Source organism: Microcaecilia unicolor, chromosome 2 (genome assembly GCF_901765095.1).
Source record: "Microcaecilia unicolor chromosome 2, aMicUni1.1, whole genome shotgun sequence".
Classification (NCBI taxonomy): domain Eukaryota; kingdom Metazoa; phylum Chordata; class Amphibia; order Gymnophiona; family Siphonopidae; genus Microcaecilia; species Microcaecilia unicolor.
Genome location: NC_044032.1, coordinates 236,864,471 through 236,879,797, shown reverse-complemented (window position 1 = coordinate 236,879,797; position 15,327 = coordinate 236,864,471). Strand labels below are relative to the sequence as shown.

At 40.7% G+C, this 15,327-nt stretch overlaps 1 protein-coding gene across 1 annotated transcript in view; it reads right to left on the bottom strand.

The window, feature by feature from the left end:
• The window catches only part of RFX3 (regulatory factor X3), a 604,963-nt gene that overhangs the window by 124,377 nt on the left and 465,259 nt on the right, over positions 1 to 15,327 (bottom strand). The window contains exon 9 of the mRNA XM_030193816.1: positions 13,221 to 13,333. Within this exon, the coding sequence (XP_030049676.1) occupies positions 13,221 to 13,333 (113 nt within the window). The remainder of the gene's footprint in view (positions 1 to 13,220; positions 13,334 to 15,327) is intronic.

Sequence of the window (15,327 nt, the reverse complement as noted above, 5' to 3'; positions counted from 1 at the left end):
TCTCAGTTGCCCCCCTAAGTTTTTTTTTTACCGTTCTTCTCATTTTATCATAGTCTCCTTTTTTAAAGTTAAACACTAACGTATTTGACTTTCTGTGTACAGTTACTTCAAGGTCGATATCAAAACTGATCATATTATGGTCACTGTTATCAAGCGGCCCCAGTACCATAACATCCCTCCACTAAGGACCAAGTCTAGAATTTTTCCTTCTCTCGTCGGCTCCTGCACCAGTTGCTCCATAAAGCTGTCCTTGATTTCATCAAGGAATTGTATCTCTGTAGCGTGCCCCGATGTTACATCTACCCAGTCTATATTTGGATAATTGAAGTCACCCATTATTATCACATTGCCCATTTTGTTCGCGTCTCTGATTTCTTTTATCATTTCTGCGTCTACCTGCTCATCCTGGTGAGGCGGACGGTAGTACACTCCTATCAACGTTTTTTTTCCCTTTTATACATGGAATTTCAACCCACAATGATTCAAAGGTGTGATTTGTGTCCTGCTGAATTTGTAATCTATCTGAGTCAAGGCTCTCATTAATATACAATGCAACCCCTCCACCAGTCCGGTCCACCCTATCACTACGATATACTTTGTACCCTGGTATGACAGTGTCCCACTGGTTAACCTCCTTCCACTAGGTCTCAGTAATGCCTATTATATCCAATTTTTCGTTTAGTGCAATATATTCCAACTCTCCCATCTTATTTCTTAGACTCCTAGCATTTGCATATAGACATTTCAGAGGTATTCATTTCTGCTTAAATGAACATAAGAGTAGACTCCATGTTAGAATGTTGACAGCTCCATTAGTAGTTCATGGGCCAAGAAAAAAAAATCATAAATGAAGGATTTATGTAGGAGAATTATAGATCATGACCCTTTGAATGTTCTTGGTGGTGACTCTAATTTTCAATTAAACTCCAGAAAACATTTTTGATCTACACACTACAACTGGTGAAGCTGGGACGACTAAATAAGTAATCAGACTGGATGACATTGATTTAGTATACTGTAATTGACTTTCAATCTGTGATCACATGATGTATTTATAAGAATGTGTTGACGCCATCTTTGTTTTACAGTAAACTTCAGTTAAGAATTGTGGTCTAGTGGAAAACTTATGAAGAGAGAAGCTACAACAATACATTTGATTGATTACTCTCTAATGCAGAGCAGTCTCAAAATGTAGTGTCGTTGTGGAAGAGGTTTAAAAATTTGGACTGATGAACTGACTAATATATTTCCTTCTCTCTTTTGATGGTGCTTGACATCAGTCGAGTTTTAAGTGAGCATGATTAGATTGGGATTTTATAAAAACAATATAGATACCTATATGTCTTTATCAAATAGGCTACTACCATGATTTCCAGTAGTGCACAAATCCTCTTGTATAAATTTACACCTGCATATGTGACAAGAACGGAACTGTGACCCAGCTCTGTCCAAATTACGTCCATGAGAACACCACTGGGCACATTTATTTTATTAGAATTTATAGTCTGCATAGGAAGAAATGATCAAGGTAGATGACAACCAAACATTTATAAAATAACATTAACCTATAGAAAATATAACTCGCCCCTGAATTAGTAGACATTCTCTCCCTTAATACATCATTCAGAAGTCTCACTAAACAGATGAGCCTTCAGAAGTCATTGGGTGTAGTTCTGTTCCACATACAAGAAACCAGAACATGCATGTGGAAAGTAATGGGCAAGGAACTGAGGAACATAGCGACATAGTCCCTCACCATCCTCACAAAATACAGTCTTGGCACCACCAACGGATGAGCCCCCTTAGGCCACAGGAATTGCCCTGGTTCTGATCAGTCCAGCAGTCCCCTCATGCAACACTGTATATTTCAGGATGCAAACTTTAAATTGGATCTGCTGCCATACTGGCAGCCAATGTAGGGCTTTTAATTTAGTCAATTTGACAATCTTTCCTCTTACTCCTGTCAACAGGTGCACTGGTGTGTTTTGGACAAACTGAAGTCACAAATGACCCCACCTGAAGACCAAGAAAAGCCCACTGCTGTAGTCCATCCTTCCTATTACAAATGCCTGTAATGCAAGACAGAAATTGAATAAAGGTGCAACACCTCACGTGTTTTAGAACAGGCTGCAAAAATCCAGCACCTTGACCTGCTCACTTTCACATAACTTAGAATCACTTTATGTATGGATATGTAGATTCCTCCCCCAACGCTGGCGGCAAGAGACCTACTGCAGACAGAACTTTCAACATCTGAAGGGGTTGTTGGTAGTTTTGGAGCAGGGCCTGCACAGCTGGAAAAGATGCCAGCGGTGACAGTAAGGGTCCCTATTGCGTAGGATCTCGGTGGTATGGGATCAAGAGAAATGCAGGTGGAAGCTGTAGTCATGCAGGAGGGTATCTCCCGACTACAGGTGGCCTTAATGAAGACTTCTTTTCTGTGGAAAACTGCAGTGATTACCCTGGAGTACTTATGGGATGCTATGGCTGGAATGGAAGTCTCTTTCTGCCAGAAACTGGTAAATACTGTTAAATAATTGAATGAATTTTTTCTTTGTGTGGATTTATTTGAGCAGTAAAGTTCTCATATGTCGAAAAATATTGATGCAGTGGACAAAAACGTTAAAGAAGTTTTGGATGGACAATATGCTCTGGTTAAACACAATATGCAGTCAAATCACAAGACTGAGAATTTGGATAATGATAGACAAAAAAACCTTATGTTTTATAAATTTTGCTAAAGTTCCATCAGTTGCACCATTGATACATTTAAGAAATAATTAGCTGAAATCTTAAAGATTCCAGAGCAATTTTATCCACCAGTTGCTCAGATTTAGTATATGTACTACTTTTTGTGAAGAAAGAACCAGGTCAGTCTGCACGTGGCTCTACTAATTTGGATATTTCATTGAATGTTTTAAATTTAATCCAAACTTTAGAAGAAGATACACTGGGGGTGAAACCAGCTACTTTGATAGTGAAATTTATTCTTGATCCAGATCTTGATTTAGTATTAAGAAATTCTTGTTGGCCTCAAAACTCCCTTTTCTTAAACTGCAAGATTAGAGTACTTCCTGATGTGGCTAAGGTCATACAAAGGTGACGTCCATTACTTCTGGAATTAAGGCCGCAGGTACAGCAGTTAGGAGGTTTATTTTGGTCAAACTTTCCCTGAAAATGTGTAATAAAATATAAATCCAACAAATATATTTTCTTAACCTGATCATCTTAAGGGTTTTTTGAATTCTAAACAGTGACTTCGCCTAGACCAGTTTCTCATTTGTCAACTTCAACCCATAGATATAAGATAGGAGTATAGCTTCTTTTCTTATTTCCTATTTATTATTGGTTCTTCCTTAGGACTGTGAATTGCTTCCTGCCTCATTAGTGGACTTGAATTACAGAGCTTTGATACTGAGGTGTATTTTCAAAGCACTTAGACTTACAAAGTTGCATAATAAGCAATGGAACTTTGTAAGTCTAAGTGCTTTGAAAATGAGCACCAAAGTGTATTAGTTTTGTATATTTTTAATTTTCCTTCAATGTTTTTCTGTATAATAGCTCTGTATTTGCTGTGACAAGAAATTGCTTTCTCTCTTGAAATTGCATGTTAAAATTTCTTATAAATAAAAATGTTTTAAAAAGTATCACACACAACAAGAAACCCTGAGAAGCACTGGATTACACGTTTACCCACTCACATTCATGCTCCCTCAAGAAATGACTAAAACCAATTTAAAAGCACACGGACAGTTCTCTTCGTCCTAAGGTGATACAGCTAGGTGTCTTGTCTAACCATTCAAAAGCCGAGGCAAAATCAAGTAATATCAGCAACAATTCTTGCTTCTTCTCCAGCTGAACTAATAAACTATGTTAAGTGGTAACACCAGAAATTGCTCAGCCCCCTATTTAAGCCATCAGAGTGATGCAGAAACTCATTCAATTGGATCAACACAAACTTCTCAAGCAGTTTGTGACAACTGGCAAATTTAGACACTAATTGGGATGCCTCTTTGAAAGCCAAAGAGGCATCCAAGCCCTTCTTTTCAAGCAGCAGTCTCTTAATCTTCCAAGAACAATGCCAGCAGAGAGTGATGAATTTTATTACATAGTAACATACTACTGTTGGCAGATAAAGACCTGTACGGTCCATCCAGTCTGCGCAGCAAGCATCTAAGAACAGGAGTCATGGAGGTTACATTTTCTTCCATACCCCTCATCTGGATGGCTTTCTTCCATACTCCTCATCTGGATGGCCGCAGAGGTGGTGGGCTACTACTCTCACATTCTTGTAGATTTCAACCTCTTCTTCCACCTCAGTCTCACTGCTTGTCTTCCTTCAAAGTCCACTCCATCGGTCTATTCACTCCTTTACCTCTCTGAGTAGCAGCCATTTATCAACCCCCTGATAAGTCCATTTCTTCCTGTCTCACTGACTGACTCCTGGAATTCCTTCTTTCTTGAACCTTCATCTCCTTCTTTCATTCTTGGGGATTTTAATATTGATGGCTAATGATCCCTCTGACTTTTATGCTTCTCAGTTTGTCACTTTAACATCCTCTTTCAATCTTCACCTGTGCTCTACTACCCCTACTCACCAGAATGGCCACTGTTTTGATCTTATCTTCTTCTCCAAATGCTCACTTTCCAATTTCTGCGACTCAATTCTTCCCCTCTCTGACCATCATCTGATAACTTTCACACTTAAACACCCTCCCCCCTCAGTCCGTCCAATCTCTACTAATACATTTAGGAATCTTCAGGCTATTGACTCTTCTACTCTGTCCTCCAGTGTTTCAAAACTCTTGTCAACCACTATGTTATCCAAGTCTGTCAATGAGGCTACCTCTTCTTATCTCCTCTACTCTGGATACTCTCGCTCCTCCCATTCCACATTCTGTAAGGCGTACCAAACCCCAGCCATGGTTGACCTTTAGAATCTGCTACCTACATTCCTGTGCCTGACCTGCCGAATCCCGTGCACATGCTGACTTCATACATTTCAAATTCTTGCTGACTTCCTTCCAGTCTGCTCTTTCACTTGCCAAACAGGACTACTACATCCAGTTGACAAACTCTCTTGGCTCAAACCCTCAACATCTCTTTGCCACACTGAACTCTCTCCTCAAAGTGCCTTCACCTCCAATTACCCCTTCACTTTCTCCCCAGACTCTGGCTGAGTACTTTCATAATAAGGTTCACAAGATTAACCTTGAATTCTCAACCAAGTCACCTCTACGTCACCTTCCCTCAGTCCATTCTCTCAACCCTCCTTCAGCCCCTGCCTCCTTTTCTTCCTTTTCTGAAATCACTGAACAGAAAACTGCACATTTTCTTTCCTCTTCCAAACTGACTGCTTGTTCCTCTGATCCTATTTCCACCCATCTACTTAGCACTATCTCTCCTACTGTCATCCCTTGTATCTGCCATCCTCAATCTTTCACTTTCCACTGCAACTGTTCCTGATGTCTTCCAACATGCCATAGTTACACCACTCCACAAAAAAACCTTCATTGTACTTAACCTGTCCTTCCAACTATCGCCCCATGTCCCTCCTCTCTTTCCTATCCAAGATACTTGAATGTGCTGTTCATCGCCATTGTCTTGACTTTCTTTCATCTCAAGATATTCTTGATCCACTTCAATGTAGCTTTCACCATCTTCATTCAACTGAAACAGCCCTTGTTAAAGTCTCCAATAATCTGTTCATGCCAGATCCAAAGGTCTCTATTCTATCCTCATCCTTCTCGATCTGCTGCTTTTGACACTGTTGATCACCACCTACTCCTTGATATGCCGTCCTCACTTGGAATTCAGGCCTCTGTTCTTTCCTGGTTTTCTTTTATCTCTCCCATCACACTTCTGGTGTATACTCTGGTTGATCCTCCTCCACTTCTATCCCACTATCAGTTGGTGTATCTCAGGGATCTGTCCTGGGACCTCTTCTTTTCTCCATCTATACTTCTTCCCTTGGTGCTTTGATCTCATCCCATGGTTTTCAGTATCACCTTTATGCTGATGACTCCCATACCTACCTCTCCACACCAGAAATTTCAGCAGGAATCCAGGCCCAAGTATCAGTCTGCCTGGCTGACATTGCTGCCTGGATGTCCCACCACCATCTGAAACTAAATATGACCAAGACTGAGCGTCTTCTCTTTCCCCCTAAACCCACCTCTCCTCTTCCACCCATTCTCTATCTCTGTGAATAACACTCTCATCCTCCCTGTCTCATCAGCTCATAACCTTGGGGTTATCTTTGACTCTTCTCTCTTTCTCTGCACATATCCAATAGACTGCTAAAACCTGTCATTTCTTTCTCTATAATATCACCAAAATTCGTCCTTTCCTTTCTGAACACAGAACCAAAATCATTATCCACACTCTTATCACCTCTCGCTTAGACTACTGCAACTTGCTTCTCACAGGTCTCCGACTAACCCATCTTTCTCTCCTTCAATCTGTTCAAAATTCTGCTGCATGACTTTTATTCCGCCAGAGTCACTATGCTCATAATAGCCCTTTCCTCAAGTCACTTCATTGGCTCCCTATCAGGGCCGGACTTAGGCAGGCACGACAGGGGTGGTCAACACAGTGCCTCACTCTCCCAGGGGCCTTGCAGCATCCTTAGCATCTCCCTCCCACTCCCTGCTTCAGCTGTCATTGCTGTCTCCTGTTCTCAATCTAACTGCCTTAGTCAGCTCTCTTCTACTCCCTTTCAGCTCCCTGCAGTTCTGCCTTCTTCACTCTGGGTCACCAGTAGCATCAGTGAGATAAGCACACTGCCTTTGGCAGCCTGGAAGCTTTCTCTCTGCTGCAATTTCCTGTTCCACATAGGCTGGATGCTGCAACAGAGTGAGAGTTTCTGGGACTGCCGAAGGCAGTGTGCTTACTTCACTCATGCTGCTGGTGGCCCGGAAAATTGAAGAACGCAGTGGTGCTGCGAGCTGTAACTAAAGGAGTGGATAGGAGAGAGCTGAAGGTGGTTAGATTGAGATGGTCACTGGAGCCCGTGAGGTTGGTCTCCCTTTCCCTCTCCTCTGTGCACCCCTCATCCCCTTACCCAAACAAAGTAAGCAAATCTATGAACTGCTCCATCCTACTACTACTACTACTATTTAGCATTTCTATAGCGCTACAAGGCGTACGCAGCGCTGTACAAACATAGAAGAAAGACAATCCCTGCTCAAAGAGCTTACAATCTAATAGCCACGTTGTTGTTCGTTATTGTTGGTAGCATTTTTATTGGACCTCACTTATATTTTCAAAGATGCCAGCTTGTGTAGCGTACAGATGTACGCAGAGCAAATATTGGTTGCATCTAATTAGTTCTAAATCATAATCATTGTGTCATTTGGAGGGGGTTGGTTTATATTGTGTCATTTGGAGGGGCTGGTTTATAGGGACTCAATCTATTCTGATGTTTTCACCTAGTAAAGGGCCACCAAAACAGACATTATGAGTATCAGGTGCTTAACAATAAGACTTAATATTTATAAGTACAGTTTAGAAAAATCATTAATTAGGTTGAGACCTGAGAGCATTTAACATCTTTTTTTCTATGCCTACATCAAAAGAAAAAGAAGACTTGGGAATTTGTTCCTTTTGCTTTGTGGAATGCAGTCGTATATTACAAAAATGCACTTTCCTTTTTTTTTTAATGCTACTATTTTACAGAGAAGGTATTGAATAATGAGGGAAGGGTTTCCTTCCTGCAGAACAGTCCAGAGCCAGTCCAAATGTGCCAGTTCAGCACACTATTAGCCGCCAAGTTCATACAACGTTAATTATGTTCAGTGGAAAATAAATATATTAGCTCAGGCAGCTTGCTATGTGAATATTCAATCACAGTTTCATTATTACTACCAAGTATTACATATTAAGGGCATTTGTTTTAATTCATTTATGTAGTCCTTAAATTCACATGGTTTTACTTTTTAAACCCAAAGGTTTCCTATGATAGCAAGTTTTGCTTGATTTGTCTTTAATTGAAATAAAAAAATTTAAAACATATCTTGTCAACAAGGGTTGGGGCTAGGTGGGAGCAGGGGTGGGGTGGAGCTAGGTGGGGGCAGGGGCAGGGCTATGGGGGGGGGCAGGGGGCCCCAGCAAACTGGTCTGTAGAGGGCCCCGCAACTGCTAAGACCAGCCCTGCACCCTATCTGTTTCCGCATACAGTTCAAACTCCTCTTATTGACTTAAACGTGCATTCACTCTGAGGTTCCTCAGTACCTTTCCACTCTTATCTCTCCCTATACTCCTACCCGGGAACTCCGTTCATTGGGTAAATCTCTCTTATCTGTACCCTTCTCCTCCACTGCCAATTCCAGACTCTGTTCCTTTTATCTTGCTGCACCATATGCCTGGAATAGACTTTCTGAGCCAATATGTTAAGCTCCATCTCTGGACATCTTCAAATCTAGGCTAAAAGCCCACCTTTTTGATGCTGCTTTTAACTCCTAACCCCTATTCACTTGTACAGTACTCATGTTTGTTTTATCATTCCCACCTTAATAATTCCCTTATCCCTTATTTGTCTGTCCTGATTAGATTGTAAGCTCTTTTTAGCAGGGACTGCGTACATCTAGTAGAGCTATACAAATGATAAATAGTAGTAGGAGTCAATTCTACCTCACATGACCTAATCATCCAAGAGGGGCATCTAGCTAACCTGCCTAAATACTTAAAGATCTCCTCATCTACCATGTCAACAAAAGAAACCCACCCACTGTCCTCTAGATGAAAGTCACCAGAACCCCCCCCCCCCCATTTTTGATGGTATTATGCAGAAGATCAACTTTATCTTCTAAAAAAAATCTTGTAAAAGTAGGTGCAATCAAGCTGTGTTCCTACTTTTTTACAGATGTATATTCACATATCTATATATATAAAACTCACCCTCAACGTTCTATTTGCACTGACGTCACTGAAGCCAGGTTTGTAAGTTCGAAGCTCTGAAGCCACACAAAATCAGTCTGTGGGCCCCGCCCTCGCGTCAAACGTTGTGACTTTGAGGGCAGAGCACATTCTCAGCTCCAACATTGTACTGCACTGTAGCTGTGCTCCGCCCTTACGTCAAAACGCGATGACGTCAAGGGCGGGGCACACGTTACTCTATCGGTTCCTTTCGCCAGGTCAGTGGGGTGGGGGGGCCTTCGGAGAGGGGGGAGCGCCAGCAGCGACAACATCAATGGGGGTGGAAGGGGGTGCACTGGCAACACACACATCGGGGGGAAGGGAACGGTCACGAACGCTGGGGGGGCGTGCCAAAAGGGCCAGGGTGACAGCACATTCACACGGAGGCTGCAGGGGGGCCGGCGACACAAGGAGACACAAAGGGACGGAGGGGAGCCTTGCTAGCGCCCGTTTCATTGCGATTTTGAAACGGGCCTTCGTTACTAGTAGTTATATAACAGTCACTTTCTGCAGGCAAAACATGTTGAAAATGCTTCACAAAATTATCCCTTTTTATGTCCTTAGTATTAATATTAACAAAAAAGTCAAAATATCATTCTTTTCTTCACCTGACCAGGGGATAGGATCTGGTGCCACGAGTCTTAAATTGCAGCTAGGTAGTGATTTTCTCTTATTTAAATTCAAAAATACTTCATTTGCTTTACAAACAAGAAAACAATAACAGTAACAATATGCATCAAACAAATCAGATTATAACGAGTAAGAAGCTAGCTGTTGATCCACAAAAGCATCAATAAAAGACCACACATTATTGAACTTACATAGGAAGTACCCTCACTTTGCTATGGCACTCTCATACTTATAAATTTGACAAACATAGTTCCGCCATAATTGTACAGAGAATGCAGCAATGTTCCTGCAATTGTTGACAATCAATTTCAAAGCTAAAATAAGTAGGATTTTTAACAATTTAGATTGACTTTTATGTTGAACACAAGGAACCTTAAAAGATCGGCAAATCACAAGTCAAATGTTAACGGTATGTTCAACTGGAAGATATTTTGAATACATTTCCAAATCTCAGCCCAATATGATGTAAAGTTATCACAGTAAAAATAACATATGAGAAAACATTCCTTTCTAACAATTATATGACCAACAACTGGGACTAACCCAGATCCCTTAATCAAAGTCCAAAAAGCTCTCTGCATTAACACCCCCCCCCCAAAAAAAAAAATCAAGTGATCTTATTCCAACTAACTTTAAATCAGTCATTGCAGTGACAGTCCTCTGCCAGAAGTCATGCACCAGGGCCCCTTCCTCCACAGCATTCCCACCCCTAGCGGGGAGTAGAAGACCTGAGCCATGGTGGGGAGATGTTAGGTGCTGATTTGACTTGGTATGATCTGGATTTGAGAAAACCAGTGAACCATCTGAGTACAGGGCCTCCGAGGCCAATATAGTCCAGTAGGTAGAGAAGTATATTGTGGTCAACTACATCAAAAGCGCTCAACATATCAAACTGGAATATCAGTACATTCTTTCCTTTGCTTGTCTCAGCTTTGATGTTGTTGACCAGTGATAGGAGAACAGATTCTGCGCTATGATGTGGTCTGAATCCTGACTGGGTGGGGTGGAGGATGGAGTGCAGAGAGAGGTCCCTTCCATGACCTTGACTAGGAGTGGGATGGACGCCACCGGTCTATAGTTTGTTGTGTTGGTTTTTTTTGGCTGTGATGTTTTTTAGGATCGGGGTGAGAATTATTTTTCCTTTGGCAGCAGGGAATCAACCTTCTCGTAGTGAGTAGGAGATGTGTTCAGTTAGTAAGTCTATGAACTAGGAGGGGGCATCTCTCATTAATGGGGTTGGGCAGGCATCCAGTACGCAGTGAAGGTTTGCCTATTTTTTGAGGGAAGTTTGGATTTCAGAGGCAGATAATAAGTGAAGGTGGTCCAGGTTCTGTTGGCCTGTATTTCTTCAGTTTGTGGTGTAAAATGAACTAGGTAGTGCTCTAGTTGGAGAGTTGTCATTGGGAGGCCTGATCTAATGTTATCAACTTTCAGTTTGAAATATTGGTCAAGGTCCACCACACTTGGGGGAACTTCATTTGTAGTTGCCAGTGTTTGGGTGTCAAAGAAGTTGTTTATTAAGCCGTAGAGCTTCTTGATGTTGGGGTGTCATGTCCCTATGTATTTGTTGTAAAACTTTGATTTCGCTTGTTTGATGAGGTGTTTGTAGGACTTTTCTGCTTGTCTCCATGTGGTTTTGTTCTCTTTGATCCATTTTCACTCAAGTCATCTGCAGAGTCTTTTGGTGGTCAGTAGCTCTTTGTCGAACCAAGGGGAGGCTCAATGATTTTGTTTGTTTTTCAGTTGGACAGGGGTGATTTTGTCTAGTGTCACCTGATTTCGGAGGTTCCAGTTTATGAGGAAGTCTGCTTTTCTGGGTTCTAATGGTGGGTAGGTTGAGGACTTATCCCAGAAGTCAGTTGCTTTTATCTTTCCTCTTGTGTCTTTGTGGGTCGTGTTTTTGTTTTTTTACTAGACGTTACTTCCTTCCAGATTAGGTTGCAAGTCAGTTTGTAGTGGTCTGACCATTCAGGTGATGTCTGATATGAAAATGTCCTTGTGGATCGATAATTTGTGCATGAAGAAATTTACTAGGTGGCCCTTGCAGTGTGTTGTGGTTATGATTGGTTTGGGGATATCCCAGGACTCTAGGAAGTCAAAAGACTTCCTGGGTATGAAGGTTCTTAACCAATCCTCATATATCCATTAATTATTTTCATGATCTATACAGCAAATATGTATGAGATAGATCTGTTCACAATGGAGGCAATGCATGCAAATCTATATTATGTTTATACACTATGGAGATTATGAAAACCAGACTGGCTGGGGTGGGTACTTCAAAGACCAGGCTGAACCACTGTGCTATATCATATGTTCTTTTTATCATATATTGTACAATCAATAGTGCCCCTTTTCATACAAAACATAATAGATTCACCAATAAATACAATCAAAAACAGCATAATTAAACTATCCCCGTCTCTATTTAACCTCTACCACACATTGAAAGAAAAGATGCTAAAACACATTATAATAATAATATTTATTTAGCAACAATTTATGGACTGCCGACCAAGGAAACAGATTCTTCTCTCGGAAGGTTTATTTATTTTCCGCCTTTTTGAAGGAATTCACTCAAGGTGGTGTTATTAGATAATGTTTACTTAAGTATGCAGAATCCTATGGATATAAAGGAATAATAATCAACCAATATATCTAGGTAGAAGCTAATAATATTTATTGAAGACTACATGCACAGATTCCAGGTTCTAGAAAGTTTCTTGTATTTTTGTATCACCTTCAACTTTTGAATGAACCATCAACAAAATATCTCAAACTAGACTAGTGGTTCCCAAACCTAGTCCTGAAGGCACTCCAGCCAGTCATGTTTTCAGAATGTTTACAATGAATATTCATGAGAAAGATTTGCATGTAGCGGAGGTAGTGCATGCAAATCTCTTTCATGAATATTCATTGTAAACATACTGAAAACCTGACTGACAGGAGTGCCTCTAGGACCAGGTTTGGGAACCATTGAATTAGACAAAGAAGTTAATGCCTGCAAACTTAGGGGTCCTTTTACCAAGTGGCGGTAAAAGGACCTCTGCGGTAGTGTCAGTGCACCAAAGCTTCATTTTACCACCGCCAGTAAAAGGACTTTTTTAAAAAAATGGAAATGGCAGAATGGTAAGTGCAACACTTGCTACAGTGCAACACTTGCTGCACGGCCATTTCCAGGGGGGAGGGGTCTTTACTGCTTTATATTTAGGAGGCAGTAAGGGCTCCAGTGCTAACTCGGTGCAAAAAATTTAAAAGAAATTTTTTGGTGCCAGAAATGCCAAGTGGTGGGAGTCGGCACTATTGCCGGGCTCCCGCAGTAGCCCGGTGGTAGGGCCAAATCATGACAAGCCAAGCAAACGGTAGTCCTACCGTGGCTTGGTAAAAGGGCACCTCAAGCATTAATCTTTTGATATTGGGAATTTGTTATTTAGCTCATTATGTCCCACTTTTAGAATGTAGATTCCACAGGCATTCAAGTTTTACTATAAAATGTGTACCCCATGACACTCTAATACAAAATGGCAACTTTGCATTTCAAGTTACACTATTTCTAAATGTGAACTATATCAATGCCCAATTACTGCCTATTGCAGAAGTGGGGACTGCTAAGGTGTCAAGAAAGAGTTAATGGTAATTTGGTACCTTATAATATTTAATGTAGTTTACCTTACCTCACAGTGTTCCCGATAAAGACTTTGTAGTGACTTGATATCCTCAAAGGTAGTACCATCTGGCACAGAGGAGATTTCAACTTCTGCAAACTCTGGAAGTGCTCGAGATGCATCTGTTACCATGGCAACATAAAGCAAGAAATATAGTGTGGATAGTGTCAATTACAGCTTCATTAGAAAAACATTAAAGAATTGTACAAAGAAAGAAACTCTACAAGGTCATATTTCTTAATGAGCAAGGGACTTTAATGATTTTTTTCTTCTTATAAATAAGCTACAATAAAAAGATCCATATTCTGCATTCATAAACATTATCATGTGACATTTTATCTTGACAAAAATATCAAATAAAAAGGTAGCAGAAAGCAAACATGCTATTGAAAACAAATTACTACAGTATACCAGAATCAGAATAACAAATAAAGTTATAGTTAATACTTAAGCCAGTTCCCTAACTGTGGGTTGTGATCCATGTGGGGCCACAAAATCCTCATCTTGGGCCATGACTACAGCTTAATCTCCCCTCCCCCAACCCCCAGACACCAATGCCATTGGCCTGCGCAGACTGATGGGATATTATAACTTGATCTGATCAGGCTCAATAGGATTTTAAATGCAGAAAACTTTGATGTTAGTACAGGCTCAACAGAAGGCAGGAATTGCAGTAGCATCCTCGGTCAATACTATAAATTGGTCTGGAGCAGAGGCATTGAAAGAAAAGCAGGGATGAGGCTGCAAGATTTTGGAGCTGCTAAAATAGGACTGTGGCTGGCATTAGTTTGGGAGGCACTGCTTTAAGCACTTTCAAGGAACAAGTTGAAATCTGCTTATCCAAAGTTTTATAGCACAAACAGAACATTTGCCACCCGGTTACACACAAGAGCGTTCACAGGTAAGCAGATTCAATAGTCCACTATGGTACACATTGAGTCTATAGCCCTTGATATCAAATAGTTTCCAGTGACATTAAATGAACAAGAGACTGCTGGAAAATAAACTTATGATGCACAGCAGAGAACCTGAATTATACTTTTTTGTAAAGGATATAGGGGTTATTCTGTACAACAGTTGCTAACATTTACATGCCAATTACGCACATACATTTTTTAGAAAAATGGCATATGGGCATGAATGCATGCATATGTACGTGCAACTGTCAAAACCCACCTAATCACTATTCTGTAAATATGAATGTATCTTACACAGCATGTATTTTACAGTAGAGAGACACCTAGGCGGGACTCACAATTACACACAAAACTTATAGAATACTATACGTTACAAATGTATCTCTTTCATTTAGGTACAAGCACTTAAACCAGCTCTATGGCTGACATAAGAGCTCACACCTAAATTATAGGCATGTACATACCCATATATGCACCTGTTTTCCTTTATAAAATACCGATATATACACGTGTATGTGGTTAGGCACAATCACTTACACTAGCCACAGAGCTGGTGTAAGTGCTTAAGCTTTCTGGCGTCCCACCCAGCCTCCATCCATGTGTATGCCTACCAGTCAAATACACATTATGTAAGATATTTGCTTATTAACAAACTAGCACTTAGGTGGATTTTTGCCATTTATGTGCATATAAGCCATATTCTACACATTTAAATGTATAATCAACACATACACGTTAGCAGCTACTTTGCAGATTTACCCCCATCCCCCAGATTCTATATAGCGCTCAGACATTTGGCCGTAATCTGGATTTACGCATGCAATTTAATTATTTAACAAGACAATCAGCGCTGATAATTGCCACTTAACAAGCAATTATTGACACTAATTGGCATTATTTAGAACTTAAACGCACAACTTGCTGGGTGTATTCTGTAAAGTGGTGCGCGTAAATTCTAGGGCATCTTTTACTAAGGCTTGCTCGTGGTTATAGCGCATGCTAAAATTCTGGGCGCGCTAAACGTTAGAGACGCCCATAGGAATGCATTGGAGTCTCTAACGTATAATAGCCCACAATTTTAGTTTTTTTTTTTTTCTTTGTAAGAAATTCTGATACCCATCTAACTTTTCCAGTCAAATAAAGGCAATGCAATAGCAAAACTTAAATCTGACTGGCTGGATAAAGTTCAGATACCTCCT